The sequence below is a fragment of the Gymnoscopelus braueri genome, assembly GCF_963280865.1.
Source record: "Gymnoscopelus braueri genome assembly, chromosome: 11".
Classification (NCBI taxonomy): Eukaryota; Metazoa; Chordata; class Actinopteri; order Myctophiformes; family Myctophidae; genus Gymnoscopelus; species Gymnoscopelus braueri.
The window spans coordinates 9,932,693-9,947,210 of NC_137613.1; the positions used below are offsets into that span (position 1 = coordinate 9,932,693).

A 14,518-nucleotide genomic window follows, 5' to 3' on the forward strand; every position below is an offset into this window, starting at 1 on the left:
ATGATTAGATCATAATTTGTCACTTGACGGTGACCTCTATACTGTAGGTAAAATACACATGCTGCCTGTGTAAACACATGGCTTTGGGAAAACCAATTGGGTAATGAAACAATGTGACACAAAAGTTACCAAGGGCATACATTATTGACTCAGTTCATGAAAAGATAATAAAAAACCCTATCTCTTTCTTATTTTTCTTTTATCTTTGTTCTCCCTTTTTTCTTTCTCTTTCTTCCGTTTTGTTTAATTGTCCACAACGGTGTAGACAATCCCAGCAATTTCTCATTTTGCACACTTATGTCTGTGAGTACTTACAGTAACGTCTAATATATTTGAAATCTATATGTTCCAAGCATAGGCATAGGGTGGGGGCTTCGGGACCAAAGCCCCCATGCTCAACTGGTCAGCCCCCTCATGAATGTCAAATATCGGGGCCCAATTTCATTACCATTTCTATAGCACGGCGCAGCTCCGAAGGTGCTGCGTCTGGAGGTCAAGTTCAGCCCCCCTGGCCGTGCACAAAATCCGGCGCCCCTGGTTCCAAGAACACTTACTACACTGTTATTTCTGATGTTCTCTGATGTTCTCTTCTCGAGACAATGTGAGGGGGGAAAAAAATTAAAAGAGGGATACAAAAATGTAAATGTACACATGCACTTGTACCATTGCATTTAATTCCATAATGAAAATATTAATAATAAAGACAGAATAAAAAATAAAAAATAAATGACAGGCTAAACAGACATCATTATTATTATTATTATCACTGCAGATTCAGTACAGGACATACAGCAACTTCCAATCTCTGAAATAGTTCCCTTGTATAAGTGCTGAGAAAAACCTGAGAAAAACTTAAATTGAAAAGAGAAATGTGATTACAATACAAGATAACTTTTCTTAACTTCTTTGTACTTTGCAGCAACCTTACATGCCAGCCATGCTTCTATCAGTAATTGTATTTATCCTTCTGTCTGCAGAATACACATAAACCAGTTTTTGTACACAGTATCTCTTACTAATTATTCTCTGTAGGCCAGAATCAAACATCGATTGAAAGCAAGTGACAGGTTACTGTACATCCAATGTGCTCAAAGAGAGAAGCTAAACACAAAATCCTGAGGGTTACTTTAACCAATAGGCAGACCTTTTGGTGAAAACATGGGCCAACTTTTTCAGACATTTGTAGAGAGAAAAAAGGTGGGGATAACTCAGAGTGTAAAGGTACATTTTACACTCACGGTTAAAGGTAGGGTAAGTAATATTTTTTGGCTAAAACAAAATATTTTTCTTTAAAAAAGTCAAAGCTCAATATTCTGATAGTAGACCTAATCGTTGCTATAGTATAGTGTTTGTTCAGTAACGTTGGTCTCCCCGTTCTGTAATAAAAATAAATTGCATTTTCAGGTGGGTTTCCAATTTCATCCAATCAGGAGAGAGAACATATTTATAAGCTTACATTTTATTGTGTTCCAGTTTATTATTATATTTATATCATCATCACTTTCATTCTTTTGGTTTATCCTGTATCGTGTATGAATTCCTCTCCTGATTGGATGAAAATGGTATCACGACTTGAAAATGCATTTCTTCACTAAAGAGCGAAAGAGACAAGAAGACTCCTTACTGAGCATACACTATAGTAATGATTAGTTACTATACTGAGCATACACTATAGCAATGATTACTATACTGAGCATACACTATAGCAATGATTACTATACTGAGCATACACTATAGCAGGGCTACTCAACTTAAGATGGCTCAGGGGCCACTCAGCAAAATACCAAAAGTCCAAGGGGCCGCAAGCTAAAAATGACGGTCCTATTTTGGATTTTTCGATTTTGTTGCATTGTTATTGTTATAAGAAAATGTACATTTTGACATCATATTCTTTTCACTGTACCTGTTTATTTTGTGTGTATGTCCAGTGGCATCAGTTCAGCAAAAGCTAAGGTATGGCAAGGTTAGGGTTGCCATGGTGGTATATGGTTATGTTTGTTGTTCATGTTTCATTGAGAGGCAACGAAGTTGCCGCCTTGTATCATGTCATCGTTCGTGCCAGTCCACTGTTTACGGCTGCTGTGGTGTTGTTTTTTATTAAGCTGCACTAAAATGAATTTCACCCACTTTTTTACTTTGTAAACCTGTGATGTGACAATAAACTGATTCTGATTCTGAACTCCCAGAGATTGAAATAAGGGACACCTACCCTGGGCGCGCGGCCGCGCAGCCGGAAAAAAATGGGGGTCAAACCCCCCAAAAAACACGAAATGCATAGAAAACTATGCATTATACCTGTAACAATTGATGTTTGTCTTTGAATTTTTTTTAGCAATCCATATATTTGAACGGAAATGTATATTTTTATCCTGTGCTTTTTTTTTTTTTTTTTTTTTGACCATGAGGGGCCGCCAAGACGCTGCGTTGGGGCCGCATGCGGCCCGCGGGTCGCGGGTTGAGTAGCGCTGCACTATAGCAATGATTACTATACTGAGCATACACTATAGCAATGATTACTATCAGAATACAGAGCTAATTAACACTTATTCAAACAAAACAAACAAACAAACAAACAAAAAAGCTTATAGCACCTTTAAATGTACATTATTCAGGATTGTGCAACATGGTTCTACATGTTACCACCATCATGCAGGGAAAGAAGGCCTCAGATGGAGATGCAGCCGGACCTTGGCAGGTGATGTTCTCATGGGTAGAATAGACTGTTGTTTATTTTCTTCTCTTTTATTCTAAAACAAAAGTGGAGGACAGCACATATTATGTTGAAGCGTAGCGCGTGGAAGGAACACGTTATTCCAACCAGTTCCCTTCCCCTCCATCAGACGCCCCGGCTGTCATGGGGGAGGTGTTATAGCAACCAGGATTACTACAAGTTTGTGTGAGGGTATTAACTACCTCCTGAGAGACATGGGGAGAACATGCAAACTCCACACAGAGTAGGCCCTTTCGCCAACTCCCCCATTAGCTTAAGTTCTAATGTATACCTGCTTCCTTGGCATTGTTGGACACTTCCTCTACGTAGCACGCAGGGAAAAGCATCTGCTCCATTCCATGACAGTCCCCTTTCCACCTGCAGAGAGTAGAAGAGTAGAGAACAGTGAGATGACAGCCCCCTTTCCACCTGCAGAGAGTAGGAGAGTAGAGAACAGTGAGATGAATCCTGGAGGAAAGCCGATATCTTTTTGCAACGCAGAGAGTACTGGACGTCACAACAATGCTTGCTCTTCTCAGGTGCTGCTTGTCAGCCCTTAGCAGCGATGTAAAGTAACGAAGTATAAGTACTGTATTTAAGTACAATTTTGAGGTCATTCTATTTGAGAATAGCAGATCCACAAGCTCACAACGCGTTGTAAACAAACTTTGTATAAACAAACTTTGCTGACCGTCAAACAGGTGTTTGATATTCCATACGGTTTGCCTGTAAATGCCTTCAAGAGGTTATGCAAAACGTTATTTCTTTAAAAAAAAAAGATATATATCATGAACGCAATATCCCAAATTGGAATCACATGCTGAGTAGTCTTGTGTAGACAACTATTCCACACTCTCCGGCTGCTATATAGAGTTTGGAACTAAACCTCCTGAAATCCGAGGCAGGAAGCTGTCATCTGTTTCAGCTTCGGGGAAAAAGCTATTTTTGGTGGTACTGGCCTTGAGCCTTTACCTTGTTGTGGTTCAGCACAGTCAATATAATAATTGGAAAAAGAATGGAAGTTAGAACCATTAAGTTCTCTCAGATATTAGAATATTATTTCATGTATTTTTAAACTGGAAATGCAAACGTATAAAATTAAATATATACATTTGTCATTTCACCCTTTATTGAACATTAAAAAAAACACTGACACTGCTCACATGTACAATACACAGCCATTACTGCCAGCCATTACTGTACTGACTTGTCACCAGTTGGCATAGTCAACAGTAGATAAAACGTAGATAAAAATATCTTGGTTCTCAAACATTTCAGGCCGCGACCCCCCAAACTAATCCTATTTGAACTGGGGACCACACCCTGACTAGCACTTGGAATTGTAGGAGTTGAGGCATTACATTTAATTTGACTCTGTTCCACAGATAAATATTATGAAAATAGCAGATCTACAAGCTCACAATGGCTCACGTTGCGAGGCTTTGTGAACTTGTAGATCGGCTATTTTCCTAATTTCTTACCTCTTATATTATTTGACAATTTGGCCGATGTTTGACCAGTTTTCATAGTATAGTTTGTTGATTACTTTTGATGCTGCAATGGTCTTTTTTTTTGTTTTTTTGTACGTATTAAAAAGGTGTTAAAGGTCCTTAAATTGACACTTCACTGTCACCTGGGGACCCCCCAAAAATCATGTGGGGACCCCACCGGGCATCCCGACCCACAGGTTGAGAACCACGGTACCAGAATACAGTACAGAGCAGTGCTGTGTGTGTGTGGCCTCACCATTCGCCCTTCTCTCTGGACACGTTGTATATCAGGTCTCCTCTCTTGAAGCTGAGCTCATCTGGTGCCTCGGTCTGGAAGTCATACAAGGCTCTGAGAGTATTCTGAGGCTAGAACACACACACACACACACACACACACACACACACACACACACACACACACACACACACACACACACACACACACACACACACACACACACACACACACACACACACACACACACACACACACACACACACACGTATAAACAAGTATTATAGAGCCCTGGGGGACCCCAGTCAACTAAAAGTAGTACATTTGCACAAAACTTCGAACCTGCAGTCTGCGCGCCCCAGTTGGCGGTCTGGCAGGGTTTGGGGGCGGGACTCCTCTGCTGGTAGGAGGAGTCGGAGTCCGTGCTGCTCCAAGGTTGGGGGTCGTTGCCATATAGACATTCTGAAGGTGGAGGGGGGGGGAAACTGCATTTCAGAACCAATCCACATCCTTAACCACAAAAAGCATCCTTATGCTCTGCATAATTATCATAATAGACAAACTTTCTGCAAAAATAAATTCTGTGAAAATAGCCAATCTACAAGCTCACAACGCGACACCTTGTGAGCTCCTAGATCGGCTAATTTCAGATTCCTCACACTGGTCAGTAAAGTGACTCTTCCGACTCGTAGACTAAATGGCCCTCATTTATCAACGCGGTGTAGACCAAATAACGGGCGTACGGCGAGATCACCGCAACCTTCGGCATTTATCAATATATCCTGACGTTGATTTCAGCCTACGGCCCGCTCAGATCTCACGTCAGGTCGGAGGCAGTTGTTGACTTTGGCTACACCCGTGTTCCATTGTAGACATGCGGAGCAGCATTGTCTGACCGTCTGACAGGCATCTGAACATATGTATCCACTCCAAAATGTATATCTAAAACACTCATAAATAATCCCTGTGAAAATATAACATTTTATAAACTAATTTAAACAAACTGCTTTAACAGTCATTCAGATAAGATTGCAGATCTGGCTGCATTGGCTATTTGAAAATAGCAGATATACAAGCTCACAACGCGTCGCATCGCCCGCCCGAGTCTCACGGAATGACTGCTTTATTTTAGTGTAACTGCTCGGTATGGGTTAAATAATGTAATTACAAACGTATTCCATTTATGATGTCATAATCTGTCATTCATGTAGGCTACTAGCCTACTTGACAAAGATTGTACCGTTACGGAATACACGAAAGACACAGTTGGGTTTGCAAGTAGGGAAGTGCGTGCGTGCGTGCGTGCGTGCGTGCGTGCGTGCGTGCGTGCGTGCGTGCGTGCGTGCGTGCGTGCGTGCGTGCGTGCGTGCGTACGTGCGTGCGCATGCGTGTCTGTGTGTGTGTGTGTGTGTGTGTGTGACTTGACAGGCAGTGAGGCGGGCCGGGGAAACTCTTCTCCATGCTATCTTTTGGTCGTATTCCGGTTCGTCGTAAAATCAGGGCGTTTCGAGAATTATTTAAATGACGCTCGGTTTCAGCCGTCAGATTTATCAGAGCTCCGACCAAATGTACACTAGGATTGGTTGTATAGGATCCTGTGATAAATGCCACTTGGACGTTGGTGTACGGACGAATTTAAGCCAAAAAATAAGCAGTTTTTCACGCTCCAATGATAAATGAGGGCCAATGTGTGCGAAAGATCAAACCTGTAGTCTGCGTGACCCAGTTCTGCTTGGGATCTTGTCTGGGTTTTTGTGGGCAGGAGGAGTCTGAGAGCACGCTGCTTCAAGGTCGAGGGTCGTTGCCATAGCGTTGCTCCACCCCTTTATATCAATGTGGACCAACAGAGAGGCCAGCTCTAAGCTTTCACTGTAGCCATTCGTCAATGGTACTGAACGATAACCTGCCAAAACATGAAACACAATAAACACGCCGTACCATTGTGCACACATGCACATAGTACATGCTGTTGTATTTTGTGTGCGTGTGCATGTGGAAACCACCTGTGCGGAGGCCTTTAAAAGGAAACGTGGCCTGAGCGAGGAAGTAAGGGTCTGAGAACATGTCCTCTTCACTGACCACAAAACGTAGGAAGGTCAGCTCTGGCTCATGCACTTCAAAGAATACTGGCTCTGCGGGAGCCCTCCACACTGGATTCAGACCGTTATCAGCTGGGAAACACACACCAAAATGGAAGTGAACTCTTATAACTCTTAGAAATTATAGCGGCCTCATTTTAAAACAAGCAGAAAACGGTAACGCAGCGCTTCACGCCATGTTAGCAACTTGCCCGGTGTTGCCAGAGTTATTGCACTGACATTAGCCTGACAAAAAGTAATGCGTTGATCGGCACGTTCAGGTTTCGCCGTTTCGGTACCCAGCACTGGCTGGATTATCCCTCCTTCCCTCTCGCCCTCTACCTCCCTTCCTCCCCCTAGGAGGTAGAGGGCGAGAGGGTGGGAGCTCTCTTGTCTCTCTCTCTCGGTATATGAGCTCTGGTCTGACACACACAACCTTCCCTTCAACATGCCATTCGTCCAACACCCCCCCCCCCCCCCCCCCCCCCCCCCCCGACTTACGAAAGACAACGGTCTTGAAGACGGTCTTGCTCTCCTCGTTGAGGAAGTTCTTCTCTGTCTGTCCATGTCCACACAATTCAATCTCTACAAAGGGGCAGCTGATGTTTCGGTTTAGCTTAGGAAGGTGCCGGGCTCCAAGCACCTGCAGGGGGCAGCAGACAGCAAACACAATGAATGTCACATCATTATATATACACCGAGGTCATGAGCATGCCATGCCATAACAGAGAAGTAGCACAGCAAACTGTAACACTGATGTTAGAGTTAAATTAACTTTAACTCATATTTTACTGTGTATTGTCAGTACGAGGAGAAGTGGATGATAGAAGAGGGGGAAATTGTCATATAATGACAACAGCACCAGTGTGTTTCTGTGGGGACCTACCCTGATGTCAATGTGGCACTTGACCTCCTTTTTGTGCTGAGGGTTGTAGTCATCAGTACGAATCAACTTCGGCTTCAAAACATATCCTGTACGTTCATTCAGACTGAAGAGGGCGCTGTTCAGCTGGGTGGATTTGTCTAGACAAAGATGAAATTATCCTATATTATCTGTTATCCAATAACCAAAAGTGAAACTTTTACAATCAGAGGAGTTTTCGACAGGACAGATCTAACATTGTATGAACATCTCGGTTCATGTTGCGTGACCATATTGATCCTCAGACCCTGCAATGTAAAGTGGGCTGAATACTGGGTGCTTTGTATTCAAGGGTAAATTCTGTTCAGGTTGACTCTGGCAAAAATGTGGCAAAAATGCAGCAAATATTTAAAGAAAAAGAAGAGCTGCAGCCATTATTATCAAAGCCACCAGTCAAACAGCAGTGTTATGACATACCTAATGTGTGTATACAGAAGGAAGGAGACACTGGAGACTATTGAATACCTTTTTTATTTATAAGGTGCTATATCAATGTTTCGATGCCAGGAGCATGCATTTTCATCAGAGTCATACCTAATTTGGGTATGTCATTATAGGCAAAACATAAAAAATTAAAACAATATATGTTTTCAATCTTATAAAATGGTATCTTAATTTTAAAAAGCAAAAATAACAGATGTACAAGCTCATAACGCATTACGACTCAATGCGTTGTGAGCTTGTAGATCAGCTATTTGAAACCGCTGTATGACAAAGTATAAAATAGTATAAAATAAGTGGACAACAGCCCAGGCACTGACCTGGAGTCTGGAAGTTCAGCGCCACCATGTGACAACCAGCGGCCCACATAGGGTAAGGGTCATAGTTGGAGGAGTCGGCACGATCGCCTTTAGGGTAGATCCTACTCAGCCCGGTGCGGTTGTACTGTAGGAAGCCTGGGGTCTGAAATGGAACTTTGTTCTCCCCGAAGGAGCGGACCTCTTTGTGGGTGTCTCCGTTTTTTTCATCTACGGATGAGGCCATTTGTGTGTATTATTTGTTTTGTGTAACATTATAATGTGTGTGTGTGTGTGTGTGTGTGTGTGTGTGTGTGTGTGTGTGTGTGTGTGTGTGTGTTATACCAAACTTGTCTTTGTCCGTGCTGACCGACTGACAGTAGACCACCAGGTCTGACATCTCCTTGGCAGTCTCAATCTTCTTGTGGGTCATTTGCTGAAGTTGGACAGAACAAAGCAACCACTTCCTGTTAGCATAACATCTCTGACAGACTAGGGACTAAAGCCTCAACACCATCAAATTAACTTGAAAAAGTAATGAAACAGATCTCTCAAGTACCGCCTAAATATATCAATATACATTTTTGATCATAGTTATATGAGCAGCCATAGGCACATTTTAAGTTTATAACTCAAATAAAAACATTAAAGGAATCTCAATAAAAATAAAAGCACCTCAACAACATGTCGAATAGTACTATGTCGTATCCTTTGTAATAAAGATGGCTTTTTCTTCACACTAGATTTTTCACCGTGTTCAGCAGCACTCCCATCCGGTTGTGCTTTTCCCCCTTTGCCCTGTTAAAATAAAAAAGCATGACATTTAAATAAGAAAAGTATACTTAAAACAATGTAAAATATTACATATAACAACAGTCTTTTGCTAATAACGCTATAAGAAAAAAGTAATTGAATAAACACAGCCCCCTCACGCATTAGAAGCACAATATCAGTCATCAGAACCAAGGACGGGTGTTTTCAATGAATCTATCATGGTTAAATTGGAGTTTGAAGTTACAATGGGTTTATACAGGAAGGGGGCGTGTCTGATGAAATGGATATCAAATATCTAAATACTGAATCAAGCAACTTAAAAACTGTCTGGGGTGAAACACAAAAGCCTGAGTAGACGTTAAAATGAACCCAAACATGTTTGAAAGTGAAATACCCCTTTAAACTTCTTGCATCTATGGCATCTATGGTCAGAAGAGACTCTTCAAATTTGGGGGTGTTTACCATGATTATGCAGCATTTTTGGTTCAATCCCACTAATTTTGGAAGCCAATTACAGCCAAATGGTATGGCATATCAAAATGCTGTTTGACACTAATTTTTGGTGCTTATGTATTACATTGTATGTAATCAAGGCAAATTCACTAGCCTAAAGTTCATTTATTACCTGCTCGCTCTCCTGAGAGTTGTGGGAATAGGACCAGGCCAGCTGGTACCATTCATAAAGCTCCTCCACTGTGTCTGCTGACAAGGCAAACTGCAGACTGTCATTCTCCACGTCCTGCAGAGTCATCACGTGATCCTTCCCATTCTTTGCTGGACACACACACACACACACACACACACACACACACACACACACACACACACACACACACACACCTTTATTTGAGTTTATGAATTCAAAAGTTGCACTCAGAATAAGCAAACAATGTCATGACGCTGCCGGCATGGTGTTCACACTTGTGTTCTGCTAAGACTTTGTCAGGAACCAGGCATAAATGCCAAAACAAGATTGCCGCAACTGAAGATTAGGTGCACGTTCACACATGACATCTCGTCATCTCTGCTGTCGGGCACATTGCCTGCAAATCTTGTATATCTAAACAGGGTTTTATAGTAGGATCCTGGTCAAAAGAAAAGCTCTGTGAGTGACAGTAATTATAAAGTACCACCTTGTAAGCATTTAGACTTGCGCTTAATATAAGTCATTATAAAATGCTTTATAATGTAATGATTATTGTTATAAAGGAGTATGAGTTCTACTAAAACGAGTTATAAGAACGTGCGTCCCGGCGTAACGGGGCCGCGCGACAGGGCGCGCAATAACCCCACGTTTGCAACCACTTTCGCATGCACACTTCACCGGGTATGGTCTAGTGTATATAATGCATTAAAGACTTGAGCTTCATACAAAGTGTTAACGAGAGAAGTGAGGTAACAAAGCAATGTTTTAATACCTCACGTAAAGAGACAGAGATATACTCACAGTTGCGCTCACGTTGGACCTTACACTTAATGATGTCCACCACACCTTGACAGAGTGTACCCATGGGGTTGGCCTGTTCCTGTTTCATTACACAGAACAAAGAAAAAAAACATTCTAAAATTGCAGAATAACAGATCTACAAGATTACAAGGTGTCATGATGCGATGCGTTGCAATATTGTAGATAGTAGGGGTGTAACGATACATTTTAACAGCGATACGATACGCATCACGATACATAGTTGACGATACGATACATGGCCGATATTGGTTCATTCATGGCGATACAATACACTACAATGATTTAAATTTAGCAAAGACATTAAATCTGTGAGAAACATGTGGATAGTGCAGATTTTTTAAGGGAAACATTTATTATTATGATATAAATAAGTAAACACAGTGATTCTTGTGTGTTGAGTGTGTCCTAGTCCAATTCTTATCAATCTATCAATGACGTTCTAATGTACCTTCTGTTTAGTCTCAGGCGTGACATTACTGGACACTTCCTTCACGTAGTTCGATTGGAAAAACATCTGCACCATTCCATGATAGTCCCCTTTCCACCTGCAGAGAGTAGGAGAGTAGAGAACAGTGATATGAATCCTGGAGGAAAGCAGAGATCTTTTTGCAACGCAGAGTACTGTATCGTGTACATCCCAACACTCGCTCATTCTGGTGCTGCTCTGAAGTGACATTTTGGGGGGGATATGGTGGTATGAACGTCCTAAATGTCACAGGAAAGTATCTCAATGGTCGAGCATCACTGGACTGTATACCTGTCGGTGCCATGAATAGCAGTCAAGACGCACAAGCATCGCTCGTGACATAGTCAGCAAACATCTTACATATTTTTTACATATTTCAATTAAATCTTTAATTCCCAGGGGTGAAAGAAAAAGACAATCTTCAGTTTGGCGCACAACAGAAATGTGCGGCAATGGTTCCACAGTCTAGAGGAGAACCTGAAAGAACTGCGTATAGGGTCTATTATGACAGCCATGATGTCATTTACTGACTCATGCAGACTAGCACATGCTAAATTTGCGACACAGCATGTTGGCTTGAGCATACAGCTTCCGCCGCTGTCCATAGATGTCCTTGTCATCCGAAAAGTGATTTAAGATAATATGGCCCAAATAAGTAATCTCACTGCACACGGGCAGTGCCAGACAGATAGAAGTTGTCTGTCTTCCCTACTTCGGACAATCAGGAGCTCTTTTTATCTATGTATGTTATATTAAAATCAAAACCACACTGTGAGCATATTCTCAGAAGCTGTTGAAGACCAGCACTACAGTATATGGACTAAAGATGTCCAATAGATCTTGGTACTGATACAGTGCTATGCTGTGCCATGTGTATTAGAGAGTGTGTGGCCTCACCATCCTTCAGTCTCTTTGGTAACGTTGTGTATCAGATCTCCTTCACCAAAGCTGAGCTCGTCTGGCCCCTTGGCCTGGTAGGCGTACAGGGCTCTGACAGTATTTGAAGGCTAGAGAACACACACACACACACACACACACACACACACACACACACACACACACACACACACACACACACACACACACACACACACACACACACACACACACACACACACACACACACACACACACACACACACACACACACACACACACACACACATCATTAGGGAAAGCGATTAAGAGAATACATACTGTATGCATAATTAAGTGAATGGTGAATGAATACCTGGACCATTGATGGCTCCGTCTCATTGGGGTCCACATACATGTCATAGAGAGAAGCACAGTCCTTCTTCTCCTGTAGACAGAGTTACACTGGATTCACATCAGCAGTTAGGAGTTCATGTATTCTGTATAGTGTGGACATTTGCTAAATGCAATACATGGGTTTGAGTTATGAGTGACACCCTTGTAAATAAATAACAAGTTAAGGTTATTATAGTTAACGGAAACTAACAAAATAACGAAAACTAACTAACTTAACATCGTCGTTAACTGAACTAAATAAAAACTAGAATACAAAAAATAAACGATAACTGAAACTGTATTATGTGTTTACAAAACTAACTAAAACAAACTGAAATAATAGACAAAATGCCCTTAGTTTTAGTTTATTCATAAGGTTTTTGGGATAATAGGAATTTATTGATTTTGCTGTACCAAATGTATAAATAAATGCTATCTTTTGTGAAGTTTTTATGACACATTTTTTTCAAAAGTAAAAACTAATACAAACTAGCAAATCCGCTCTAAAACGAATTAAAACTAACTGAATTAGAAAAAATATATTCAAAACTAACTCAAACTAAAATGAAAAATCCAAAACTATTATAACCTTGGCTACAGCAAGAGCTCCACTACTAAAAGTGAGCTGTGCCTGGCTGGGGAGCTCACAGACGGTACACTCCATACAAATCTCTGGCAGCTTGTTTGTAAATTAAATTGAAATTGTGCATTTTAGGCGAGAAATAGGCCACGTAGTTCCTCAAACTTGGCCTAATCATGCATCCTCCCTCCCCTGCAGACCTGCTCACTCACCATGCTAAAGCGGTTCACCAACTCAGGGGTGACTGGGTAACGTAGTTTGATCTTGCGGTACAGTGGCCTTTTCCTGAAATGGTGGACCAGCTCCACCAGGCTGTCAAACTCCATGGTGGTGCCCAGGCGGTAAAAGCCGTCCTCTTTCTGGATGCGACAGTGTTTCACCTTAGCTTCTCCTCTGAGGGACAACAAGCAAGTGAGGACAAATATGACAAAAAACTTGTTGTCCAATTCTAATTGTGACATTTAGCCACATTAACCATGACATGGTTAATGTCATGGTTCATACGACATTAAGGATGTTGCTGACAACCGCTGCCTGACTAGGGCCAAAAAGATCATGACTGACCCTACCCACCCACATCATGGACTGTTCACCCTGTTGCCCTCTGGCAAAAGGTATTGCAGCATCGGGAGCAGAACGGCCAGATTCTGCAAGAGTTTTTTTCCCCCAAGCCATCAGACTTGTGAACTCTACTCTAAAAAAGTGAAATAGTCCGGTACAAGTCCCGGCTCTCCGCTCTCCTACGTCTTTTAAAGCGATCGGCGGGTGGATCGTTGTGAAGGAAAATATTCTATGATTTTTCAAAGGTTAGTGAAAACGCTCGGAATCGCTGGCAAGGGCAGCTATAGACGATGTTTTAACTCTAGCAGTCAATGAGTTCTAACACATCGGGTGCCGAACACGGTCTGAACCGTCAACCGTGTTTGGTGTCTTTTTCGTTTTTTTCCACACGGGAGGGGCTGGAGCAGCTCTAGGATCACCCGTGGTGATTCTGAGAAGGAAAGGACAGATGGATCATCGTGTCAAAAAACATGGTGCCCATCCGCTTCCGTTCTATCTCCTTCTCTAAAACCCCTATAACTCCGAAACTTTTTACGCTGGGGAAAACGACTCATTTTGTATGCACGATCGCTCCGCCATTGTTACTCGCGTAAGAGATGTTATCGTTCCAGGCGTTAGCCAGGACCATCGGTCAAAATGGAGGCATGCTTTTTTTCACATGAAATGCACGTCGTGGAGTCTACAGCTTAAACAGCGCTGCGCAGCTCAACGGTGAGATTTCTGGCACCGAACTTAATCTGTTATTATAAAATGCTGGCACCCGATGTGTTAACAGGTGAAAAGTCAAAATTTGTAAAAAAAAATAATAATACAAATATACACTATTACTTGTAGATCCGCTTTTTCTGAATACCTGAATTATAGAATAGAGCTTAAGTGGTTAAGACTAAGTATTAAAATAGTTCAGTTTTGTAGTGTGTGGAGATCCATATAAATTACGTGGTTACGGGTTATACTTATATGAAATACACACACTGTTAATGTGTGTCATCTACTGACAGACCCGGAAAGGGTTCTCAGGGTTGCATGTATTCTGGCATAATGTGCCACTGCTACCTGAAGGTGATGGCGAAGGAGTCTGGCTCTCCCTCTCTCTGTCTGATGAGGAAAGCTCCATCTCTGGGGATTGTCATTAGGTAGTCCTCCGCCTGGCCTCTGCTCAGGTTACTGTAGAACCAACTGTAAAACCACTCAATCAGGTCTAAGAGTTTGTATGTAAGTGTGGCTGTGTATATGTGTGATGATT

General features: G+C 41.9%; 1 protein-coding gene across 1 annotated transcript in view; it reads right to left on the reverse strand.

The window, feature by feature from the left end:
• Positions 1-2,407: 2,407 nt before the first annotated feature.
• The window catches only part of LOC308094693 (1-phosphatidylinositol 4,5-bisphosphate phosphodiesterase gamma-2-like), a 65,169-nt gene continuing 53,058 nt past the window's right edge, over positions 2,408-14,518 (reverse strand). The window contains exons 24-38 of the mRNA XM_080441477.1: positions 11,778-11,887; positions 10,863-10,959; positions 10,394-10,472; positions 9,572-9,720; positions 8,848-8,970; positions 8,518-8,608; positions 8,197-8,403; positions 7,400-7,536; positions 7,015-7,156; positions 6,439-6,606; positions 6,142-6,338; positions 4,778-4,897; positions 4,457-4,566; positions 3,003-3,088; positions 2,408-2,747 (exon numbers count right to left, since the gene is read on the reverse strand). Coding sequence (XP_080297603.1) covers positions 2,743-2,747; positions 3,003-3,088; positions 4,457-4,566; positions 4,778-4,897; positions 6,142-6,338; positions 6,439-6,606; positions 7,015-7,156; positions 7,400-7,536; positions 8,197-8,403; positions 8,518-8,608; positions 8,848-8,970; positions 9,572-9,720; positions 10,394-10,472; positions 10,863-10,959; positions 11,778-11,887 — 1,821 coding nt within the window. The 3' untranslated portion in view covers positions 2,408-2,742. The remainder of the gene's footprint in view (positions 2,748-3,002; positions 3,089-4,456; positions 4,567-4,777; positions 4,898-6,141; positions 6,339-6,438; positions 6,607-7,014; positions 7,157-7,399; positions 7,537-8,196; positions 8,404-8,517; positions 8,609-8,847; positions 8,971-9,571; positions 9,721-10,393; positions 10,473-10,862; positions 10,960-11,777; positions 11,888-14,518) is intronic.